The 25,916-nt window shown below is 43.5% G+C and overlaps 1 protein-coding gene across 3 annotated transcripts; it reads left to right on the forward strand.

Annotated features, from left to right (window-relative positions):
- The first annotated feature begins 2,116 nt into the window (after positions 1 to 2,116).
- On the forward strand, positions 2,117 to 25,916 carry Prc1 (protein regulator of cytokinesis 1). 3 transcript variants are annotated; one of them, XM_051148786.1, is made up of 15 exons: positions 2,117 to 2,249; positions 8,425 to 8,557; positions 9,208 to 9,330; positions 13,987 to 14,220; positions 14,427 to 14,597; positions 15,615 to 15,761; positions 15,986 to 16,133; positions 17,455 to 17,591; positions 19,586 to 19,681; positions 20,907 to 21,053; positions 21,213 to 21,323; positions 21,814 to 21,924; positions 22,716 to 22,892; positions 23,209 to 23,250; positions 24,892 to 25,916. In XM_051148786.1, the coding sequence occupies exons 1-15, from the start codon at positions 2,239 to 2,241 to the stop codon at positions 24,961 to 24,963; spliced, it is 1,860 nt and encodes a 619-aa protein (XP_051004743.1). In that variant the 5' UTR covers positions 2,117 to 2,238; the 3' UTR covers positions 24,964 to 25,916. The 3 variants fall into 3 exon arrangements, with proteins under 3 accessions (XP_051004743.1, XP_051004744.1, XP_051004745.1); XM_051148787.1 differs by lacking the exon at positions 23,209 to 23,250; XM_051148788.1 differs by lacking the exon at positions 23,209 to 23,250 and having other exon boundaries at positions 22,716 to 22,815.

A 25,916-nucleotide genomic window follows, 5' to 3' on the forward strand; every position in this document is an offset into this window, starting at 1 on the left:
AGTCCAGGACAACCAGGGATACACAGAGAGAAACTCTATCTCAAAAATCAAAATGAAAAAAAAAAAAAACAAAAACAAAAATAAAAAAATAAAGGTTCTAGCCAGGCGGTGGTGGTACACATCTTTGAGCACTCAGCAGGTAGATCTCTTGTGAGTTCGAGGCCAGCCTGGTTTACAGAGCGAGCTTGAGGACAGCAAAGGCTACATAGAGAAACCCTGTCTCAAAAACAAAAAACAAAAAGCCCTCAACAACAAAGTAAAATAAAGTGGTGGGGTTTTTTTTTCCTATTTGTTTGACACAGGGCCTATCTAACCCTGGCTGGCCTAGAATCTCTCTTTACCAGGCTAGCCTTTAACTCTGCTTCCTTGAGTGCTGAGATCAAAGGTGTGGGCCACTATGTTCAGTCCTGCATGATGGCCTAGGGGGATGGATGGTTCACTAATTACAGGTGCCTTGAGAACCTAAATTCAGTGCTTCTCGACCTTCCTAATGCTATAATTCAGTTCCTCATGTTCTGACCCCCAACCATAAAATTATTTTCATTGCTCCTTCATAACTGTAATTTTACTACTGTTATGAATCAAATATCTGATATGTAGGATACCTGCTATCCCATCCCTGTGAAAGGGCCCTTACCCCCAAAGGAGTCACGACCCACACTTTGAGGACTGCTGCCCTAGAGTCTAGGGCCTAGACTCAGGTAGTGAGAACTGCATCCTGTAAGCTGCCCTCTGGTCTCCATACACTACCACCCCCATCTATACACAAATAAATGTAATAAACCTAAATTTTATTATAAAAAAGCAAATAATAAGATTCTTATAGATTGTACAGTTGGCCAATATAGAAAACCATGATAGTTTCAGTTATAATTTTGTATAAGTCGGATTTAGTGTTTGTTTTGGACCTACAGATGGAGCCGAGGGGTTTAAAAGCACATTACTAACCACCACTGCTGAACAGGGGTACTCTGAGCAAAGCTCGGTGGAGAAGACAGTAGTCTCCCTGTCTCCCTCCCTCCCTCCTCTTCCTCCACTTCCTCCTCTCTTTGGTTTTTCTGACACAAGGGTTCTCTGTGTAGCCTTGGCTGTCCTGGACCTGTAGACCAGGCTGGCCTCCAATTCACAGAGACCTCCTGCCTCTGCCTTCTGAGTGCTGGAATTACAGGTGCCCCAGCATGCCCGGCTTAAATACAACCTCTTGGGAAAGGGAGTTTTCACTAATTACATTTATACAAATCATTTCAAAGAAGGTAGCAAAAACCAAAACAAAACAAAACAACAAAACATCTCAGCTTTACTTACACATTTTAGTCTGAGTAGCAAAATGTTTCAGAGAGGCTGCCACACTGGGCTATTAGGTAATAGTAAATCATTGGGAAATGTGATACAGGTGCCCCAGGGAGCAGCTAATGCTCAGTGGGAAGGAAGGACACAAGCTCTTAGATGTCATGTTCGAATTGTAAGGTTTTCCTATGTTACCTAAATTTCTGTAATTTATAAGAAAAAGCCTTGGTTACCCCTATTTGGTCACAGCTTAATTGGGCAAGTAAGTTATTCAGTTTTTGTTTGTTTGTTTCATGTAGCCGAGACTGGCTCACCATCCTGCATCAACCTCTTACGTTGTAGAAAAGCAGATCTTTTCGAGTTTTTCTTCATTATCAACAGGTGTGTCCTAATGATTAAATGTGATAAACTTGCCTACAAAGGTACCAGGCCCAAGAACCTGGTTTATTCTTTGCCTTCTAAACTTTCTTGATAATCCCTGCTCCTCTTGGGACATAGCGAGCGGTTGAGCTGTTCTGGCAGTCTCCCCAGTTACCTCTGAGAAAGCGGAAAAATTTGAAATCCAACGGCGCCGACCGGGTGGGGATCGGGTGACATCATCGAACTCGCCCCCCCCCCCTTGAGGCGATAGAGGAATTGTTGAAGCTGGGGCTATGTGTGCGCATGCGTATATGTGCAAACGCTTCCCACGCCCAGGGCGTAATCTGTACCCTGAGCCTTGGACCGAAGTCTCTTTGCAAGAGGGGCGGGGCGAGGGCGGGACTCCATGACGGACGGAAACAGGAACCAATTGTCGGGCAGCTCCGCCTTCTGCTGGGTTTGAATTCCGCGGGGCCCAACGGCTGCAGAGCGGTGTCTGAGAGTGAAGGCTGCCGTGGCTGATTGCCGTCCTCCGTCCCGCGTGAGGTGGAGGGGAAGAGCCTCGATTCTTGACAGCTTGAAACGTCCGCCATGAGGAGAAGGTGCGAGTCTCTTAAGGGGAGGGAGCCACTCTTGAGGTGCGAACCTGGTGCAGGGTTCGAGAGCCTTGGGTACGCCCCGGCTCAGTCCTCAGTGTGAGGCTGGGGGCGCTGTAAGCGGGGCTCCTCCGGAGGGCAGCTGGGCCCGAGGCGACTGGCGGGGCGAGCAGCGGCCGGGACAGCGGGGGTTGCCAGGGTTCCTCGAGGCCCAGGAGGGTTCGTCTCAGGTCCTGGCGCAGCTGGCGGCCGAGCGCCAGTGCGAAACCCGCGGCCGCAGCAGCCTCAGATCCTGGCTCTCCCGCCGCGTCGCAGGTGCACCTTCTGGCACCAGGCGCTCCGAATAAATGCTGAGCCTGTAATAGAGCCGACTTCTCATTTCTCTAATCAAATCCGTAATCCTGTTGTTCCGGACGCTGGAACAAGATTGACTCGAGGGGGGGGGAAATATATATATATATATATATTTTTTTTTTCTTTTTTGACTCGAGCTTACACTAGGAAACTAGTTTAAGACTAGCCTGGGCTTCGTATTGAGAGTGTTTCAGAAAGCCGTGTATTGTTTTTACTCGTGGCTGCTCTTCTGTGTTAATGTGTTACTTGAATTGGAAAGATAGGAAGATGCCTCGATTTCCTTGCAAGTTAACAATTCTTTTCCGGTCGTTTTAAGATTCCCAGGCATTGCTTGGGAGTGACTAGTTTGAAATCCGACCAGAACTTACTTTTTTGGGCAACAGGCTGAATACCAGTTTTCGCACTTCTAAAATAGTATCAGTGCATAAGGCCCTTGTGTTCGGACTATATAAATGCCTTCTGGACGCAGTGGTTGAAGCACCGAGATTCTAGTATTAGCTTGTAGTTACTGGTCAAACTGACTATCTCCCAAGTCTTTGAGATTTTAAAGAATCTTTTGATAATATTTTTTTGCCTCCAGATACTTGTCCTCAAGAGACTGGGAATAGAATGGAAACGACTAATAAATAGTATTGTGAAAATAAGTTGAGTACAGGGCTAAGGATCCAGATAATCTCATCTGAGTGACATTACACTTAAACTCTTCTGGGATTAATGGTGCATTATGAAGACTAGTAAAATCCTAACTGACACTGAAAGGAAATTTGTATTCAAAGTGTGTTTGAATGTAGTGACCCTCACCTGTAGTCTAGAAATTCAGAAACCCCAGAACAGGAGAGTTCCAGGCATCCTTCACTATATAAAGAGATGGAAACCCAAACAGCTGGCTGTGGTGGCACACACCTATACTTCCACTACTTTCTTGGGAGATAGAGGCAGGAGGTTCTGAGTTCTAGCCAGACTAGCTCTTAAGATACCCTATTTCTCTTAAAAAGGAAAGGAAAAGCAATATAAAGTTGAAGGAGAGATAAACATGTTTTTTGATATGATTCCAAGAGTGGGATGGGGAATGGACTTGTGAGAGAACAGGTGATGTTAATCTAGAAGACGAACCACCTTGTGCAGGAGCTTGGTTGTTGCCGGCTGAAGAAATCCCATGACCAGACTGGGGGGGGGGCGGGAGGAGATATATAGAGGAACCCAAGAGAGGAGAGGGGGCGGTTTCTCTGGAGACTGGTGATAGTTTTAGCTGTCTGTTCATTGCTCCACTTTGAGACGCTCCTAGAGAGAACCACTGGAAGGAAGGCTTCAGGGCTCCCGGGCTCCTGGGTCCGGTTGAGACAGGTTCCAGCAGAAGAACCTTAAGATTTCATTATTGTGTTCTTTAATCTTCTTTTCCTTTTGTTTAGGTAAGTCGGGTTATAACTGAGGTTTGTAAGTTCATAATAAAATATAATTGTTGAGAAAATTAAGCCTACATAAAGTCTTCCAGTATGGTTTTTTGTTTTGCTTTGTTTGTTTTTCAAGACAGGGCCTCTCTATGTAGCCTTGGCTGTCCTGGACCTGCTTTTTAGACCAGGCTGGCCTTGATCTCACAGCGATCGCCTACCTCTGCCTCCCAAGTGCTGGGATTAAAAGCGTGCACCACCACACCCAGCCAAGTATGGGTTGTTAAAGCACCTTTTGCTTTTTCTTTGTTATTGAGACAAGGTCTTGTTGAGATACCACTTCATAGCCACCAAGATGGCTACAAAGAATGTTAACAGCCAAGTTTCTGTGGTGCTCACCTTTAATCCCATCACCTGGCAGGCAGGCAGATGTCAAAGTTCAAGACTACCTGGTCTACAGAGTAAATTCTAGGGCAGCCAGGGCTACACAAAAACCCTGACTGGAGGGGAGGAGGGGGAACAGAAATTGGTGAGAAACTAGACCCTTCTATACTGCTTGTGAAGTGAAACCATATTGGTGTGCAATCTCATCAGTTCCCATACAACCCAGCAATTCCACTACTAGGATTTATCCAAGAGAAGTTATACAAGAATTTTGTGTTAAGCTGGGTGTGGTGGCATATGCCTGTGACCCCAGCACTCAGGGAGGCAGAGGCAGGCGGATCTATGAGTGTGAGACTAGCCTGGTCTACAAGCAAGTCCAGGGCAGAGGACAGCCAGGGCTACACAGAAAAACAAAAACAACAACAAAGAATTTTAGGTTTTATTAAGGAAGGGTTCTTGGGCTGGAGAGATGGCTCAGCAGTTAAGAGCACTGGGTACTCTTCCAGAGAACCAGGAACAGGGTTCAATCCCCAGCACCCACACAGCAGCTCACAACTGTAACTCCAGTTCCAGGGGATCTGACACCCTCACACCAATCCATATGAAATAAAATTAAGCAAATTATTAAAAGAGAGCCGGGCGTGATGGTGCACACCTTTAATCCCAGCACTTGGGAGGCAGAGGCAGGCAGATCTCTGTGAGTTTAAGGCCAGCCTAGTCTACAAAGTGAGTCTAGGACAGCCAAGGCCAGATAGAGAAATTCACTCGAAAAACCAAAAAAAAAAAAAAAAAAAAAAAAAGGAGAGCGAAAAGTAAGGGTTCCATGTAGCCTAGGCTGACCTCCAATTCACTGAATAGTAAAGGATTTTACTTTTTTTTTATTTTTTATTTTAGTTTTGGTTTTTCTGAGACAGGGTTTCTTTTGTAGTCCTGGCTATTTGTAGACCAGGGTGGCCTTGAACTCACAGAGGTCCTCCGGCCTCTGCCTTCCAAATGCTGGAATTAAAGGCATGCACCATCACGCCCAGCCTAAGGATTTCACTTTTAATTACATGTATGTTTATGTATGGTTCAGTCACTAACAGGGGCCAGATGTGCCAGGTTTTCTGGAAGTGGAGTCACACATGATTGTGATCTGCTTGATATAGGTGCTGGGAACTGAACTCCAGTCCTCTGGGATGCACAAGAAGTATGCACGGTTTGTTTTGGTTTTTCTAGACAGGGCTTATGTGCATGTGCAGCCCTGCGTGTGCTGGAGCTGGCTCTATAGACCTCCCAAATACTAGGATTAAAGGTGTATGGGACTGACTGGCTAAGGAGATTAATCCTAAAGTAAAATATTTTCAAAGATACTGCTGAGGTTGGTGGCACATAAGCTGGAAGCAGAGGTCAGAGAGTCCAGATTCAAGGTTATTCTTGGCTACAGGAAAACCCTGCCTCAGGGGAAATCTCATGGAAAGGGATCACTGTGCTTGAGTCCTTTTACCTAGCCATAGTTCAACATATTATGGGTTTTTTTTTTTAATTTATCAGTTATTTTGTAAAGGTGGCATGCCCATGCTACAGTGCATGCGTGAAGTTCAGAGGCCAACATACAGGAGTCTGTTTTCCCTATCCTGTGGGTTGCAAGGATGCAACTCAGGCTGTTAGTCTTCGCGTGTTGAGCCACTCTGCCAGCCCAGCATGTTTTGAGCTTTAGCAATGTTGTGTGTAACTTGTTCCTTTTCATTGTACTATCTTGTAGGAATGTACTAATCCAGTTTTAAGATCGCTATGACTAAATCTTTCTATATAATTTTTTTTTTTCCAAGACAGGGTTTCTCTGTGTAACAGAACCCTTGCTGTTCTGGACTCCTTTTGTAGACCAGGCTGGCCTACCTCACAGAGATCTGCCTGCCTCTGCCTCCCAAGTGCTGGGTTTAATGGCATCAATACCCAGCTTGCTCGCTCTTCCTTCCTTCCTTCTTCCTTCCTTCTTCTTTCTTTGCTTCCTTCTTTCTTTTTGTTTTTTGTTTGTTTGTGGGTTTTTTGGTTTGTTTTTTTTTTTTTTTTTTTCCAGGACAGGGTTTCTCTATGTAGTCTTGGCTATCCTGGACTAGCTTTGTAGACCAGCCTGTCCTCGAACTCATAGCAATCCTCCCGCCTCTGCCTCCTGAAAGCTGGGATCAAAGGCGGGCGTATGCCATCACGCTCTTCCTTTTTTTTTTTCCCCCTTTTTAGACAAAGTAGCTCTTGCCATGATTCCTAGATCCCCTAACCACTTTTTAAATTTTTATTTATTTCAATTTGTATGGGTATACTTGTGTGCCCAGGACCCTCATAGGTCAAAGGAGGGCATTAGATACCCTAGAATTGGAGTTACAGATGGTTGGTGAACACCATGTGGATGTGGGACCAGAACCTGGGTCCTCCTGAAGAAGAGCCAGTGTTCGTTAACTATTGAGCCATCTCTGCAGCCCCTCCAAGCACTTACAAAAAACCAAAACCAAAATAGGGTCTTTGTGTATGCTGTCCTGGAACACGATTTGTAGACCAGGCTGGCCTGGGGCTCACTATCCTGAATCAGCTTCCTAAGTGTTAGGGTTGCAGACATGTACCATCATGTCCAGCCCAACATTTTTAAATGAATGTGCCAATTTATACAGCAAGCGTATCAAGAATGTGAAAATTTGTGACGATGTCTTTTGTTTTAATGTGCATTGGTATTTTGCCTGCATGTGTGTCTGTGTGAGGGTGCCAGCTCCCCTGAGCAGGAGAATTGTGAGCTGCCATATGTGGGCGCTGGGAATTGAACCTGGCAGCCAGTGCTCTTAACCGCTGAGCCGTCTCTAGCCCATGATGATGTCTTTTAAGTTTAGCCTTTGACTTAGTGGTTGTAATTTAAGAATCAAGCTCAGTGTTGTGGTCACACATTTGTTTGGGTGGCCTAGAACTCACAGATATCTTCTGAGTGCTGAGATTAAAGGTGTGCACCACCATGGCCTGGCTTGTGGTACACACTGGTAATCCTAGCACTTTGGAGGCCAAGGCAGAAGAGACCTTAGATTTAAGGTTCAGTCTATTGGACTGGAGATAAGGCTCAGAGGTTAAAAGCACCAGCTATTCTTTTTTTTTTTTTTTAACACTTGTTTATTTACTTACTTATTATGTATACAGTGTTCTGCCTGCATGTACACCTGAAGGCCAGAAGAGGGCACCAGATCTCATTTTAAATGGTATGTGGTTGCTGGGAATTGAACTCAGGACCTCTGGAAGAGCAGACAATGCTCTTAACCTCTGAGCCGTCACTCCAGCTCCCACTGGCTTTTTTTTTTTTTTTTACATTTATTTATTTATTTATTTATTTATTTACTTATTACATATACAGTGCTCTGCCTGCATGTATGCCTGCAGGCCAGAAGAGGGCATTAGATCACATTATAGATGGTTGTGAGCCACCATGTGGTTGCTGGAAATTGAACTCAGGACCTCTGGAAGAGCAGTCAGTGCTCTTAACCGCTGAGTGGTCTCTCCAGCCCCCCACTGGCTATTCTTACAAGGTCCTGAGTTCAATCCCTAGCAACCACATGGTGACTCACAACCATCTATAATGAGATCTGGAGCCCTCTTCTGGCTGTAGCCAGAATACTGTATAAGTGGTAAATACTTAAAAAAGGTTCCAGCCTCTCAAGGGCAGGCTTTATAGGCATAAGCTACCATGCTTAGCTTTTTGCGAGCTGTTTTTAGGGGCTTCTTACCAGCAAGCTCTTATGTTAGTTATTTTGTCTGGTTTTTCTTTTATAAAAGCATTTGTAATTGAGTATTGTACTGCCATACATAAAATCATTGACCAAAGTCATTGGGTCTTATTCAGATGAATGTAATTTTGCTAGTGTAGCATTTAGGAGACACAGAGAATGGCTAGGCATTTATTAAACTTGTGTGCTTACTCTGAGTTTAATTTACTCTCAAGGCCTCTGGGAAACTATTCGATTTAATTCCTGAAAATAGTGCTTTTAGTCTTGAGGCAGTAATGTTGCATCTTACAAGCAAAATGGCTTCATATTGATTTTCAGTGAGGTGCTAGCAGAGGAGTCCATTGTATGCCTCCAGAAAGCACTGACTCACCTTCGGGAAATATGGGAATTAATTGGGATTCCAGAGGAACAGCGATTACAAAGAACTGAGGTTGTGAAGAAGCATATCAAGGTGAGTTGACTGGTACCGGTCTCTGTAGTGAGTAGTGAGAACAGTAGGGATGTTGCTACCTTATTTGAGATAGCAGACAGATTGATATTTGGGATCTTGGAGGAGTGGCTTAGTCAGAAAAGGCACCTGCAGCTCCATGATGCAAGCCTTAAGACCTGAGCTCAGTCACCAGAACCTGTATAAGGTAATGGGGGAAATGACTGTATAAAGTTGTCTTCTCTCACTGGGCGTGGTGCCGCACGCCTTTAATCCCAGCACTTGGGAGGCTGAGGCAGGTAGATCGTTGTGAGTTCGAGGCCAGCCTGGTCTACAAAGTGAGTCCAGGATAGCCAAGGCTAACAAAGACCCTGTTTCGAGAAAAAAAAAGTTGTCTTCTCTCCTCTACACTCTTTCCATGGCCTTTACATTCCTTAACCCCACATCGTGAACACACATAAAAATAAATTTTAAAAAGAAATAATACCTATTTATTTATACTAGGATATCATAGGCCCTTCCTGGTTTGATTTATAAATTTAAAGGCCTTTCTGCAAAATTTGAAATTATGAGAGTTTTGATATTAATGCTAGTTGGTTTTATTTTGTGGGATTTTTTGTTTTGTCTCATTCCTAGTGGCTCCAAACCTTTACCAACTGTTTTCTCTCTTGTAGGATCTTCTGGATAGGATGATTGCTGAAGAGGAGAGCCTGAGGGAAAGGCTTCTCAAAAGCATATCCGTCTGTCAGAAAGAGCTGAGCGGCCTGTGCAGTGAGTTACAAGTGAAGCCATATCATGTATGTAGTGGTACAGAGTGCTTGGGAGACTGTTTAGGTCTAAGATTCAGGAATATTTTATTTTGTTTTGTTTTGTTTTGAGACAGGGTTTCTCCATGTAGCCTTGACTGTACTGGACTTGCTTTGTAGACCAGGATGGCCTCAAACTCACAGTGATCCACCTGCCTCTGCCTCCCGTCCAGCTTTCTCTAGTTAGGAATAAGTTTTAACTTAGGACTGCATATGGAAAGGTTTCTTTTTGTTTTGTTTTGTTTGTTTGTTTGTTTGTTTGTTTTGGAGACAGGGTTTCTCTGTGTAGCCTTAGCTGTCCTGGACTCGCTTTGTAGACCAGGCTAGCCTCGAACTCACAGTGATCCACCTGCCTCGGTCTCCCGAGTGCTGGGATGTTAGGCGTGCGCACCACATCTGGCAGAAGCTTTCTTATAGGAGAAGGGCTAGACATGAGAAATGTGAAAGGTGGAGTTACCCTATTGACGTGACATAGCTAATAGGCTATCAACAACTTCTTGCTGTATTTCTGTTTTATAGAGCATAAAAATGTTTTTAGGTTAATATTGAGGAAAAGGTAGACCATAGATGGTCTTTATTAGAAAGAGGAGAGGGGCTGAGAGAGATGGCTAAGAGGTTTAGAGCACCATCTGCTTTTCCAAAGGTCCTGAGTTCAATTCCCAGCAACTACATGGTGGCTCACAGCCATCTATGATGTGATCTGATGCCCTCTTCTGGCCTGCAGGTATATGGGCAGGCAGGATATTGTATAAATAATAAATAAATAAATCTTTAGAAAGAGGAGGATGGGAGAACGTGAAGAAATGGGTTAATTGGTTAAGGCCTTTGCTCACAGGCATGAGAACCTGAATTCAAGTCTCATATCCCTGGGGTGGGGTGGGGTGAGCCAGGTATGGTGGCATATGCTTGTAACCTCAGGACTGGGGAGTCAGAGACAGGTGGCTCTCTGAGGCTTACTGGCTAGCCAGCCTAGTCAAATCTGAAAGCTTCAAACCAATAAGAGACCTTTCCTCCAAAAACAAAACAAAGCAAAACCCTGAAAGACAAGGTAGAGGCTGGAGAAATGGTTCAGCAGTTAAGAGTACTTGCTGCTCTTGCATAGGGGCTGGGTTCAGGTCCCAGCACATGTGATATTTTAGAACTGTCCTGAACTCCTCCAGTTCCAGGGGACCCAGAACTCTCTTCTGGCCTCAGTGGGCCTCAGGCTCAAATGTAGTTCATTTAAAGGCATGCAAGAGAAAAGCTCATACCCTTACAAGCATGCTTTAGAACAAAACACAAAGTGGACGAAGGATGATACCCAGAGTTGATCTCTGTCTTCCATCCATTTGTTCGTATGTATGTGCATGCTCCCATCCACCCCCACAGAATAAAGTGGGGTACATAGGAGGCAAGGATACCTCGTAATACAAAGACAGGGTACCAAACAGAATTCAAACTTTGTTGTTCTTTTCTTACTCAAAAGCTGCAAACCATGAACCAGCCAGAATAGTTACTTCCGAAAAGTTGGGACACGGAGGGATCTTTAAAAGGTGATGATGATGGTTCTCCTGGCCCTTTACTGTGACAGCACAGCTAGCCCCCTGGTCTGTAGACGGAGTAAATCTAGCCGCCAGACTGCCTTCAAAGGGTAAGGACAGTTCATCCTGGGCAGTCCAGAGCATTCAAGCAGACCATGTCACTAGAGCAGTTTCTTGAGATTAACATGAATGACATTGATTTGCTATATAAAGTTTCGCTTCAGTCTTCTTTTGTTTTTGTTTTTAAATGTTCAAAGTGAAGTTAAGTACATGAGAAGTTGGGTGTACACTGGCATACTATCTATATCTATCTTCCTTGGAAATATGGCAGTTTTTAACAATGCTAAATGGAACTATATATTTGTAGAACATATAATTACTATTCACTCTAGTCCCTTGTTTATCCACTAGCTACAGAGCAGGATCTACTGAACTGGTAAAGTGATGTTCATAGGATTATTAGTGTAAGTATTTCAGTTAATAAGAATTAGATAATACCATCATCTAGCTAACCAAAGTAAGCTTTCTGGTCCTTGTACACCTGTTACAAACATGCCCTGGTAGTTAAAAGAGTCATATTCATGGAGCCAGGAAATAGAATAGACTGGAGTGGGTAGGAGCATGGAATGAGGACCTTTTGCCAAATGAATAGTTTCTGTTTTGCGAGATACAATGAGTTCTGGATGTCGGTGATCATGATGATTACACAGCAGCATTTGCAATTGTTTTGTAACTTAGACGTACATCCTAACAAAGCTAAATTTAAAATTTGTTAAGTTACTGAAAATTGTAGCTTACACTTGGATATTGTACACATACACAAAACACATTAGCCTAGAGTTTGGCACTTTCATATACAGATGTTCAACCTATGGATTAAAACAAAATTGTAAGGCAGAGGCAGGCAGATCACTTGTGAGTTCAAGGCCAGCTTGGTCTACAAAGTGAATCCAGGACAGCCAAGGCTACACAGAGAAACCATGTCTCAGAAAACCGAAAACCAAAAATAAAGAAAAGAAAAGAAAAAACCGGGCTGGAGAGATGGCTCAGAAGTTAAGAACACTGTGCTCTTTCAGAGGTCCTGAGTTCAATTCCCAGCAACCACATGGTGACTCACAACCATCTATAATGTGATCTGATGCCCTCTTCTGACATGTAGGTGTGCATGCAGATAGAACACTCATATATAACAATAAATAAATAAATCTTTAAAAAAGAAAAAACCAACCAAACAACAACAAAAAAACTATTTAGGTTTAAAGAAACTGTAAAGTTCTTAAAAGAAAAGCTTTGTTGTTAGTGGTGGGTTTTTTTTGTTTGTTGTCCTGGACTTGCTTTTTAGACCAAGCTGGCCTGAAACTAACAAAGATCTGCCTGCTTCTGCCTCTCAAATACTGAGATTAAAGGCTTGTGTCACTGTACTGGCTTTTTTGTTGTTGTTGTTGGTGGTGGTGGGTTTTTTTGTTTGGTTTTGGTGGGGTTTTTTTGTTTATGTTTTTTTGTTTGTTTGTTTTTTGTTTTGTTTTTCAAGACAGGGTCTCTCTGTGTAGCCTTGGCTGTCCTGGACTCGCTTTGTAGTCCAGGCTGGCCTCAAACTCACATCGATCCGCCTGCCTCTGCCTCCCGAGTGCTGGGATTAAAGGCGTGCGCCACCATGCCCGGCTGTTTGTTTGTTTTTACATAGGGTTTCTCTGTATCCGTGGCTGTCCTGGAACTCACTCTGTAGACCAGGCTGTCCTGGAACTCAGAGAGCCACCTGCTTCTGCTGGGATTAAAGGTGTGTACCATCGCCCCAGGGTGGTTTTTGTTTTTGAGTTTATTGTGGATGTGTGAGTGTGCAAATGCCATTGGTATGTAGAGGTCAGAGGACACTTTGCAGGAATTGGTTGTTCTTTTTACCTTTTGTGGGCTCTTGGGATCAAACTCTGATTGTCAGGTTTGACAGCAAGCCTTTCCCTCCAAGCCGTCTTGACAGCCTTGCCCTCAGCTATGAACTATGTAGATGTCAGAGTTGTCTGACACTGTAAAAAAGGTTGTACACATTGCCGGGTGTGGTGGCGCACGCCTTCAATCCCAGCACTTGGGAGGCAGAGGCAGGCAGATCTCTGTGTTTGAGGCCTGCCTGGTCTACAAAGCAAGTCCAGGATAGCCAGGTCTATAAGAGAAAATCCTATCTTGAAAAAACAAAACAAAATAGAAGGTTGTACACACATAATTGTTGTTTGGTGTGATAGTGTAGGCCTGCCATCTCAACATGTGGAAACTGGAGGCAGGAAGATAACAAGTTCAAGGCCAGTGAGACCATCTTTTTTTTTTTTTTTTTTTTTTTAAGGTATGGTGTAGTTTGTATAAGTTTTGAGTACTGTGCTAAATGTAAAAAATTGGGTGTGTTCTTGAAATAGATTCTGCCTAGTGCATATTGCTTTTGTCCCATTCTAAAGATGAAAAATCACGAAATAAATCTGTTGTTAAGTTGGAGACACTGCACTATACACTTAAAGAATGGCAAAGGTAAAAAAAAAAAAAAATGGCAAAGGTGGTATATAGGGGTATTTTTAAACTAGTAAAAAAAAACAAAATCAAAAATGGAAAAGGAAATTTGACTTGGTGACCCATGTCTGTAATCTCAGTACCTGAGACACAAAGGCAGGAACATCAGGATTAAGGTCTTCCTTGGCCACATTGTACAGTCAAGAGAAATAGTCTGATTGCCTTTCCCTGCTGGAACGCTTAGGTGATCTTCAAGTTCAAGACCACACTGGCCTTGAACTTGTCTCCTTTCTAAGTGCTAGAATTAAAGGTGTGCATAGCCATGCCTGGCCCGAATTGCTTTGTTTGTAAGTTTTTTTTTTTTAAGATTTACTTATTATGTATACAACACTCTGCCTTCATGCGTGCCTGCCCGCCAGGAGAGGGCGCCAGAGCTCCTTACAGATGGCTGTGAGCCACCCTGTGGTTGCTGGGAATTGAACTCAGGACCTCTGGGAGAGCAGCCAGTGCTCTTAGCTGCTGAACCATCTCTCCAGCCCCCTTGTTTGTAAACTTAAACATTCATCGTTCATGTTTTCTCCCACTGTCCTTCTTTCCCATCCGTGGACCTTTAATAGTCACATGTTATTTTATACAGGAAGAAAAAGAAACAACTATCTTGCAACTAGAAAAAGATTTGCGCACTCAAGTAGAATTGATGAGAAAACAAAAAAAGGAGAGAAAGCAGGAGCTTAAGCTACTTCAAGAACAAGATCAAGAGCTCTGTGAAATTCTCTGTATGCCTCCCTCTGATGTGGACAGCACCTCTCTCCCTACCGTAGAGGAGCTGAACCTGTTCCGACAACGTGTGGCCACGTTGAGGGAGACAAAGGTATGCTGCCTGCATTCATTCTTTATTTGGCCTCTAGCTTTCTTTTTTTTTCTCCTCATAACAGGGTTTCTCTGTGTAGCCTTGGCTGTCCTACGATCTGCCTGCCTCTGCCTCCCGAGTGCTGGGATTAAAGGCATGTGCCACCATGCCCGGCCTGGCCTCTAGATATCTTTAATTTTGTTTTTGTTTTGTCTTTTTATTTTTAGGAATCTAGGCACGAACAATTTGTGAACCTTAAGAGAAAAATCATATTGTGTATGGAAGAATTAGAACACACTCCAGATACAAGCTTTGAAAAAGATGTAGTGTGTGAAGATGAAAGTGCCTTTTGTTTATCACTGGAGAATATTACAACACTACAGAAGCTGCTGCAACAGGTAATATCTGCTCAAATTATGGTGTAGCATCTCAGTAGTACTCACCAATTAGGAAAAAACCCGACAGCCTTTTCTTTAGTCTTAAATAAGGGGCCACTGTGAGTTAAGAGATAAGTGAAGACAAAGAACAATACACCATATACTGTTTGCTTGTTTGATGGGGGGGGTGGGGGGGGGCGTGAATGGGAGAGAGTCAGGCAGGACGGACAGTGTCATGACTAGGAACTGTACACTTTGTTGAGAAGTTTTCAATGGGACTAGTGCTCTCTCACCCTCTAGGCCTGCCAACCAGTGAGCCGTACAAGCATGCCCTATGAGGCTCAGCTTTTTATGTAGGTTCTGGGCATTCAACCTACAATCAAGTCCTTATGCTTGAATGGGAAGCCCCTTACTGACAGAACTATTTTAGTGGTAGAGATTGAATTCAAACCTTTAAGTCTCATACATCCTAGACAAACACATCATTGAGCCCTACCCACAGCCCTGACCTTTTCTTTTTAATTTAGAAAAAGAACCCAAGCTACTTTTTGTGTGAATAAGAATGTAATAAATATTCTTAGAATATTAAATTGAAATGGTATTAGCTATTTTAATTAGCCTAATGTTTAATAATAATATAAAAATATTCCAAATTTCAATTCTAAGTTGGGCATGGTGGCACATGCCTCTAAACCTAGCACTCAGTAGGCAGTGGCAAATGAAATCTCTGAATTCCAAGCCAGCCAGGGCTACATAATGAGACCCCATCTTAAAACCACAGCATGGCAATGACAGTCTTACAGCATATGTTTAGATGGCATAAAAACATCTCTTTTCACTTAATGTAAAAGTACGATAGCACACACCTAAACTGTGATCCAGCATTCAGGAAGCTTGTGCTGCATAGAGAAGATATGAACATGAATATATATGAATCTCAAAAAGGGCTTTCTCCTCAGGGTCCAGACATTTTCCTCTGAGAGACTAGGAAGACAGCCTTTGCTGTTCTGGTGTAGCCACTGCCTTTCCTTCTTACAGCTGGAAACGAGAAAATCACAAAACGAAGCAGAGTGTGAGGCACTCCGGGCTCAAATCCGAGAGCTCTGGGATAGGCTACAGGTACCTGAGGAAGAGAGAGAACCTGTGGCAGCCATGACTGGGTCAAAAGCCAAAATCAGGAATGCGGTAAGAAAAGCCATGGATGCTGGGTAAATAGTGCTCTCTGAGCATTTCTGGGTCCAGTCTAGTGACTGTCCTTACTAGCTACTCCTTTGGATCAGCAAAAACATGGTCATTTTGGGGCACATTTTTGGATTTCTGGCTCTTAAAATGCTGTTATAAAGCATGTTGATATGTACTTGTATAGCTTTGTGTTATAATTTTACTTAAACCTTGTCTTTTTCTTTTAGCTGCTGTTAGAAGTGGATCGGCTAGAAGGACTGAAAATGCAAAACATAAAGCAAGTGATTGAGACAATTCGAGTAGAGCTGGCTCAGTTCTGGGACCAGTGCTTTTATAGCCAGGAGCAGAGGCGGGCTTTTGCCCCCTACTATTCTGGTTAGTACAGAGGTGATGCTCTTCATGTGGCCACCCCAGAGTCTTCACAAGCTCAGACCCTCACCAGGAGGTTCTGATTTCCCCTTTTGAGCAGATACAGCCCTGACTTAGTTTTCATGCCACAAGAAAAGGACACTAAAGCACAAAATTTAAGCCGCTGAGGTATAACAGCTAAATGCTTAAGTCTTTGTCTGAGCTCAGAGAGTCAAGAAATAGGAGTTCCAAAGTGTCTTAAACTGATGGATCCGAGAGGTGAAAGTATCCTAACAAAATAACCACTGTTTAGAGATTTTATGTAGCCCAGTCTTCTACTGGCTGTGCAAGGCATAAAGGAAGAGTATGAAAAACAGAAGGAAGAGACAACACATTCTGAGAAATGTTCATTGTTTTAGACACATTTGAGTCCATCCCAGCTACTGTGACAAACCTGGCTTGTATTCCTCTTTTCCTTTAAGATTTATTTTTACTTTATTATAAAGGAGAAAACTTTCCATACTGTAGGGTTAGGTACTTGGAATACCAAACACTAGAGCAGTATTTCTTATTTTCCTTTTTAAAGATTATGTATACGGTGCTCTGCCTGCATGTACACCTGCAGGCCAGAAGAGGGCATCGGATCACATTATAGAAGGTTGTGAGCCACCATGTGGTTGCGGGGAATTGAACTCAGGACCTCTGGAAGAGCAGACAGTGCTCTCAAGCTCTAAGCCATCTATCTCTCCAGCCCAGGTCTTACTTTCTAACACTGTGATCCTTTAATACATTTCCTCATGTTATGGTGACCCCCAAACATTAAATTATTTTGTTGCTACTTCATAACTATAATTTGCTTCTGTTTTGAATCGTCATGTAAATATCTGATATGCAGGACGTCTGCTATGTGACCCCTCCTGGGGAAAAGGGTTGTTTGACCCTCAAAGAGTCGATGACCCATAGGCGGAGAATTGTTGCAGTAGAGGAAAAAAAGTTTCTAACCACTAAACTAGCTAGGCATGGTGGCATATGCCTTTATTTAATCCCAGTATTCAGGGAGGCAGAGGCAGGTAGATCTCTGTGAGTTTGAGGCCAGCCTGGTCTACGAAGTGAGTCCAGGACAGCCAAGGCTACACAGAGAAACCCTGTCTCAAAAAATCCAAACAAACAAAACAAAACAAAAACAACAGCCAGGCTGTAATGGTGCATGCCTTTAATCCCAGGCAGAGCTTTGTGAGTTTGAGCCCACCATGGTCTTCAGAGCAAGTCCTAGGACAGCCAGAACTGTTATACAGAGAAACTGTCTTAAAAACAAACAAACAAAAACTACTAAACTTGTCTATTACAGAGGACTACACAGAGAACCTGCTCCATCTTCATGATACTGAGGTCATACGGTTAAAAAACTACTATGAGGTTCACAAGGAGCTGTTTGAAGGTGTCCAGAAATGGGAAGAGAGCTGGAAACTTTTCCTAGAGTTTGAGGTAATAGCCCAGTGTTACCTGTTTTTCTCTAGAGTGACGTGAACATCATGAAAGCATGCCAGGTATGGTGGGTGACCCATACCTGTAATCCCAGCACTTGGGAAACTGAAGGATTGTTATGAGTTCTAGCCTAGCCTTGGCTTAAAGTGAAAGGAAAACACAAGACAAAACAGAAACAAATAGAGAAATCAGACTGAAGTGAGAGAGACAGGCTTACCACGAGGCTTCAGGCTGAAAGCAAAGAGAAGTCATGATCAGATGGATGTACAACAGATTCCCTGGTTGATGCACCCACATAAGCTTATACACAATAGAAAGTAACAAAAATGAAAAGTTAAAAAGAAAGACAGACTTGTGTGTGTGTGTGCTTGAACTCAGGGTCTTTTGCATGTTCTACAGCTTAGCTACATCCAGCCCAACATTTTCTGGCAATGCTGGGGATTTAACCCAGGCCTTCACGTGTGCTAAGTGTAAGTGGGCAGAAGTTAATGGACAAGTAAAGGCACTACACTAGTTCCTGAATGCAGAGGGCAGGCCTCCTTCTATCCCCTCCAGATAGCCTCTATTCCTTTTTTTTTTTTTTTTTTAAACAAACAAGGTCTCACCCCCAGCAGTGGTGGTGCAGGCCTTTCTTTAATCCCAACACTTAGGATGCAGAGGCAGGCGGATCTCTGAGTGCCAGAGCTACACAGAGAAACTCTGTCTCAAACAAGGTCTCATTCCAGCTCCAGATGGCCTGGAACTCTTGAGATCTGCCTGCCTCTGCCCACTAAGTACTTGGGGTAAAAGGCTTGTGACAACATGCTTAGCTTTTAACTTTGTCCTCTCACATTCCAAGAGAGCACTTACTACTTTTATTATGGCTGTGTGCTTCTTTGTTCTCTAGAAAGGGTTTTTTTTTGTTTTTTGTGGAGCACTGGTTATCCTGGAACTCAGAGGTCTGTCTGTCTCTACCTCTAGAGTGCTGGGATCAAGGCTGTAAGCTGTCATTGCCCAGTTGACCTACTCTTCTTAAGTAGTGTAGCTACTGGAAAATTACCCATGCTACGTAAATAACTTGGCTGGGTGGTGGTGGCATATACCTTTAATCCCAGCACTCCCAGGATGTAGAGGTTAGTGGAGATCTCTGAGTTCAAAGCCAGCCTGCTCTACAGAGAGAGTTCCAGGACAGCCAGGGCCACACAGAGAAATCCTGTCTCTAAAAACAAACAAAAACCCTTCACTCATGATCCTGTAAACAACCCTTGTTAAAAGCTCATTGGGTCACCCCACTCCAAAACACAGTAAGTAGAATGGGGATAGTTGGCAGTCGGAAGGAAACCAGCAGGAAGGTGGTAATAGAGTAATAGGAGGGTGAATATAAACAAAATATATCACACATGTGCATGGGAATATGAAACTATTATGTATATGTAAATGTAATATGTAATGCTAATAAGTTTTGTTTGAAAGGAAATGCTAGTTTTCCTGAACCCCAGTGGATGACCTTATTATATATGGCCCATGGCACGGAAAATTACCATTTCTCATGTTGGACTAGATACTAATACAAAACCTGTAAAAGCATCTTAAAGTTATCTGATGAGGACCCTTGGCAGAAGTAATTGTTGTCCCTAGTAGGTTTCTGATCTTGATGTTTTATGTGTGTGGGGGGTGTATGTGTGGGTGCACATGTGTACATGTGCAAGCCAGAGATTAACATCAGGTATCTTCAATCCCTTTCCACCTTTTGAAAGGAGGTTCTGTCTGCCCTGGGACTCACTGTGTAGACTAGGCTGGCTTCCATCTTATTTCTTGGCATCTTTCACTGAACTTGGAGCTCATAAATTAGACTGGTTGGCCATCAAGCCTCAGGATCTTGTCCCAACATCCCCAACCTATGAGCCCGGGATCACAAACATGCGCTGCCAAATGCAGCTCTTACACGGCAGGTACTTTACTGAGTCATTGCCCCATGCCTCAAGGATTTACTCTATTAAGTGTATTTTTCACAGAGAAAAGCTTCAGATCCAAGTCGATTTACAAACAGAGGGGGAAATCTTCTAAAAGAAGAAAAAGAACGAACAAAGCTCCAGAAAACACTCCCTAAGGTAACTTGGTTGTAAGACACCATATTCTTTGTTCTTGTAAACATAGGAAGGACAGCATGTATTGGACCTTTAGTGCAGCAGTTCTTCATCAGAGTGTATGAGTTTGCTCGAGCTGCTCAACTACATCCCAGAGATTAAAACCACAGCATGTATCTGTTTAATGAGCTCAAGGTGTCCTTGATAGGCTGGGGTCTCTTCTGAGTGTGTGCGTGACTTAGAGATGGCCACCCGCTGTTCCTGTGTCTTCATGTGGTCTTTCTCTGGGTCTCCATCCTAACTGCTGCACATCCTATCGGATTAGGGCCTGCCCTAATGACCTTATTTGAACCCACTTAACCACCTTAAAGCCATTTCTAGGTAATAACAATGAGGCGTCTGGACTGTTAAGACTTCAATTGTGCCTTTGGCATAAGGCAAACTTTTACAGAAGTGCTATGTACTTTATTATTCTATTTTGTTTTGTTGATTTTTTGAGACAGGGTTTCCCTGTGTAGCCTTGGCTGTCCTGGACTTCCTTTGTAAACCAGGCTGGCCTTGAACTAACAACAGTGATCGCCTGCCTCTGCCTCCCGAGTACTGGGATTAAAGGCGTGCGCCACCACGTCTGGCTTGTCTTTTATTTGTAATAGCATTAAATAGCTTTTATTGACTTTTGCCAGATACTAGTCCATGACATTTGGGTTAACTCATATCATTGTCCAGTATTTCCATAGTTAATAATATTGCCATGTGTAAAGATGAGTGGATTGAGGTATTAAGAAGTTCACCTTACCCACCTTTAGGGCTAGTTAAGAGGTGATTCCAAGCTGGGTGTGGTGGCACACGCCTTTAATTGCAGCACTTGGGAGGCAGAAGCAGGTGGATCGCTGTGAGTTTGAAGCCAACTTGGTCTACAGAGTAAGTCCAAGACAGCCAAGGCTACACAGAGAAACCTTGTCTTCTTGGGGGTGGGGGGAGATGATTCCAAATTGAAACCCCAGTGCTGCCAACTTTAGTCATCAAAACCTCCATCTTTAGACTGGGTTTTTACCTTCTTTTCCTCCTTAGTGTGTATCCAAATGAGTCTTCTAGTCTGATTTCCATTTGCTCCATCCTGCATCTGTGTGGGTCCAGCTGTCAGAAGGTTGATGACACTCTGGGAAGAGTCCTTCTTTAGGATAATTACTTCTTTTGAGATTAGCACCAGAGATTTGAAGTAAATAACTTATCCTTGTTTTCCGGCCAGCTGGAAGAAGAGTTGAAAGCACGAATTGAAAAGTGGGAACAAGAACAGTCAACAGCATTTGTGGTGAATGGGCAGAAATTCATGGACTATGTTACAGAACAGTGGGAATTACATCGTTTGGAGAAAGAGCGAGCCAAACAGGAAAGGGTAAGTTGTGCACACAAATTAGGAAAAGAGGATAGCAATTAGAGTGGTCCTGCATCTGCATAACCATCAGGGTTGATTGAAGAACAGGTAGACTGCAATAGATCTCAGGGTTCAGGGGCTCTTACCTGGGCCTTCTGGCCCTATCATTGTTTCATACAGCAACTAAAGAACAAGAAACAGACAGAGACAGAGATGCTATATGGCAGTGCTCCCCGGACACCGAGCAAGAGACCAGGACTTACTCCTAACAAGCCTGGAAAAGTACGCAAGGTAACTCTATCTTCATGCTGTTGCTGTTCTTTTTATTGCCCTCTGTTGCAGTTATTTTACCAGTATGGCCTAATGATGTTTATTATTAGGCCTATAATTATTACAGCACTGACACCTTTTATATTTTAAAATAGCCTTAGTTGATCTGGGACGGGGCAGGTATCCCATGCTATCTGCTTCTAATAATTTCTATCAAGCTACCTCCCATCCATAATCCCATGTACTTGCTAATTATCAATTGGGCAAAGTCTCCATGCCTGCCATGTGCTTCTCCTCCACCTGCCTCTGCCTCCCGAGTGTGGGGATTACAGGGGTGCGCCACCACGCCCGGCTGAAGCATTTCTTAAGGCTGTGCAGTATTGTGCACAGCTACCTTTACTGTGGAAGCTCATTTCCTTGACACTTCATGCTCACTGATGTGCAGGGTAGAGCTGGGTTGCTGGAAAGGCTGGTGTTGTTAACCTCACACCAATACTGTATCTACTCTTAGATGAACACCACCACCATGTCCAGTGCCACACCCAATAGCAGCATTCGGCCTGTCCTTGGTGGAACAGTGTACCATTCACCTGTGTCTCGATTACCTCCTTCTGGCAGCAAGGTCAGTATATTCTGTACAAGCGCATCCCCGTTTGTTACCTGTTTTCCTCGGTCTAGTTTCTAAAATAACAGTTTGGGGATCATTGAGATTCTGAGAATTAGGCCAGAGCCAGATTATCATTAGACCAGGGCCATTTTGTTTTTCTGAGACAGGGTTTCTCTGTGTAGCCTCGGCTATCCTGGGCTTGCTTTGTAGATCAGGCTGGCCTCGAACTCACATCGATCCTCCTGCCTCTGCCTCCTGAGTGCTGGGATAAAAGGTGTGCACCATGCCCAGCCTAGACCAGGGCTTTTTAATCTTTTCCCTTAATGACCTCTTTTTACATGAGGAATGACCCTGGTTATATGGGTATGCATGTAACATAGGTACACACCTGGCTACATGAGATCATGCCTCAAATGCAAACAAACAAAAAAAGATATACAAATAAGGAATTTATTTTAGGCTGGATTTGATAGTGTATACCCGTAATCCTCCTATTTGGGAGGCAGAGGCATTGCAAGGCAGGCACACACACAGCTAAAACTGCACCTGTTTCTTGTTTTGTTTTGAGACAGGGTCTCATTTTGTAGCTCTGGCTATCGTGGAACTCACTATATAGACCAGAATCTCAAGAGATCACCTGCTTCTGTTGGGATTAAAGGTGTCCACCATCGTACCTAACTGCAACATTATTTAAGCCAGAAGTGTCGGATTGTACACATGAATAGTATAAATGTGGCGTCAGGGTTTCGTGTGTGAGTATATTCATTCTAAATGACAGATAACATGGGTTTCTTTCTTCTCTGTAGTCAGCAGTCACTTCTATGTGTTCTGGAAAGAAAACACCTAGAGCTGCCCGGCTTAGGGCCAACAAGGAGAATATGGAGCTCAATGGCAGCATCCTGAGTGGTGGGTACCCTGGCTCGACACCTCTCCAGCACAACTGCAGCATTAAGTCTGTTGCCAGCACCTATTCTGAGTTTTCGGTAATTCACCTTTTCTCATATCTACCAGTCTCTGGGGAGCACACAGTTGGCAGAGCGGGTATCTTCCCAAGGGCACCCAGGATATTCAGTCAGGAAGAGACCTGAGGGCTGAGAATCCCTTTCCTGCCTTGATCATGGTAGGGTGTGGGTGGCTTAAGGGGGTGTACAGGAAGTTGGTGTCAGCAATTAGACATTTGACTTGGATCCTTCTGCTTAAGCTGAACCATTCCCTGGCTGCAGGAGGTAACCTGCTAATTACCGCCCTGGTGCTCTCTTGGTGGAGTTCTTGGTAATTGTCTTAATTCTTTGTTCTTAGAAGGACCCAGCCCTCTCTGACAGCTCCACTGTTGGGCTTCAGGTCTGTATGGCCACCCCTGCATGTCCCCTTTCCAAACTCATCTGTCATCTGCTGGCTTCATTCCTTTCTGGGCACAGAATTACACTAACCCATAATCTCAGCTGTACCAACATAGAACCTTTTTAAAACAAAGGAAGCAAGAATTCCTATTATGGGCTTTTAAAATTGAGTATTTGGTGTCTACTTACTGACATGCTGGATAGCAAGAAAACATGTTCAGACTTGAATTGGATTCTCAGTTCCACCTAAGATTATACAAAGTTTTTTTTTTCCTTTACCTATTTACAAAAAGAAAGAAATTAGAAAAGAATACCTGCTCCCCATCCCATCCCCAAGTGTGATACCAAAGGCCTAGAATGTGCTATAAATAAAGGCCCCATCAAATGGGGATGGGAACCCCAGCTGTGTGCTGCTTATACTGAGGCTCTTGGCCTGTGTGCTGATTGTTTCCTGGAGTATATACCTTACTAACCTTCAGGGATGAACTGTCCTGTCTGTCTACATAGGCTGGCCTGTGCTTATTTCCTCAACTCTACTTATTTATACCACAGTGAGTTGCTAATATGTGTGTGAAGACTGAAAATGCTTTTTTACAATGGTCTTTACCTTCAATTATTCGGCTCAGAATTTACTGACACTTAACTACAGTGCCTTTTCCTTAACCATCTGTTTTCTCGTCCCCCAGTATCTTAACAGTGAGAGCTAAAGGCTGCCCCTTCCCTTGTTAAAACTTGGACTGCCTCCTCTCTTGGTAACAGGGAAGGAGACTGGGACATGATGAGAGCACGGCCAGTTAGGAATGTGCAAACTTCATGTTCTAGCCTTTCTTCCCAATGACCCTGGTAGTGGTGTTTCTCTTAGAAATGGGTGTCTGTAGCTCTAGTTGGCTGATTGCAGAACAAGAGATTTAGCTTTCCCTTTTTTGCTTGCTCAGCCAAAGCCCATTTTTTGTTTGAGGCTTAAATGTACCTATACATTCATCTGTCTCTGGCTAAGCCTGGAAGTTTTCTTCTGATTACCAGCAGCTCTGGTTAACAAAGTCTGTGGGGCAGCACCACAGCCACTCCCTCAGCTGACGTCTACTAACACCTGTCTTCCTCAATAGCTTCTCTTGCTTGATCTTTTGCTTTTTCACCATATACTCCAGCATGAGATCAAATCGCCAGCAGGTTACAAAGCCCTCAGCCCCAGGGATTGGTAGATAAGTGGTTTGTCCCTTGTTTTACAAAGGGGTCAAGCAACCAAAGCGTTAGCAAAAATAAAAACCAAAAAGCCTTAGCATGTGTAAGGCAGGCCCCAGGGCCCTATCCCTACCAGGAAGAGGGAAAAAGCAAAACTCCAAACAAAACTTGTTGGTCTCCTGCAAAACAGCCACAGGAGTAACTTTGCCAACTATAAGGCATTTCTCTTGGAGAGGTTTTAAGATTGGACTGGCTGAGGATAGGAACGGGGCTCATGTGCATGGACTAAGCTTGTGACTAACAGAATGGTGCTAGAGTTCCTCAGTCCGTCCCTAACACAACTATGGTAGGAACTCTTAGGGAAACTGCCCTGGGGGCTTTGTGCTAACCAGTAACCATATTTACAAGCAGAGGGGTACACACAATAGTGCTGTCGCTGATGTTGCGTATTCTTCAACAGCGAGAACTTTCAAAGGCTTCCAGATCTGATGCTGCTTCCCGAATCCTCAATTCAACCAACATCCAGTCCTGAGAACCCCTGAGTTAGCCTCGCTCTGGCTCCCTGTGCCTACACTGGACTGACTTATACCAGGGGTGACTTTCAAGTTTTTCATCAGTTTAGATATATTTGAAACAACCTTGGGCAGGTTCTGTTTCCATGGGCCTAACTTAGATATGAGTGTAGTGAGTTCATGGAGACACCTTAAAACCTAGTTTATGACACTTTAGTACCAATTTTAATATCTGATACCTAAACTGTTTTCTCTACCCCATAATTATACTTAAAGAATGATCGCTACTATATTGGAAAATGAGAAAATGATTATGTCCAGTTTGGGGATAAGAGACATGAAGAATTGTGGCATGTAGACTTGAAATTAGCAATGAACATCTTTTTATGTTGTTGTTTTTGTTTAGGGAACATTCAGTTAATGCTGTAGCTATGGCAGCTTTAATCTTATCCAGAGGCCTGGGCTCTGTACTATCCCAATGAGCATTTCTTGTGTTTCAGCATTTGAGATGTCTTGACCTGCTGCCAAAGAGTAGCAGTAACAGTTGTTTATATAGTGCAATCTCTTTGAGATCTGTGTGTATAAACACACATTTGTCTGACCAGTTCTCCTCCAGTCTCTCATCCCTGTGTTCACTATACCTAGTTTTATTCCCTATAGTTGACAACTAAATGGCGAGGCTATCTAGGTGAGATGGGCCGTTTCTGTCAAAAACTCAGCAAATTTGCACATCTATAAGGGAGTCATTCCTGTAATCACATCCACAATGAGGCTTTTTACCTACCCAGTCCATCACTACTCTTCCCAAAGCACTATCTATTATTTATTCTTTCTCTGCCTGTGCCATCTGTCAACACATTAAATGATTGTTTAAAACTTGGTCTGTGTCAGCATGCTGTCTGTTTATTCACATATATATTATTTTTAACTATAATAAAATGTATATAGTTACCTTTGAAATACTATGTTGTTA

The sequence above is a fragment of the Acomys russatus genome, chromosome 7 (genome assembly GCF_903995435.1).
Source record: "Acomys russatus chromosome 7, mAcoRus1.1, whole genome shotgun sequence".
NCBI classification, from domain to species: domain Eukaryota; kingdom Metazoa; phylum Chordata; class Mammalia; order Rodentia; family Muridae; genus Acomys; species Acomys russatus.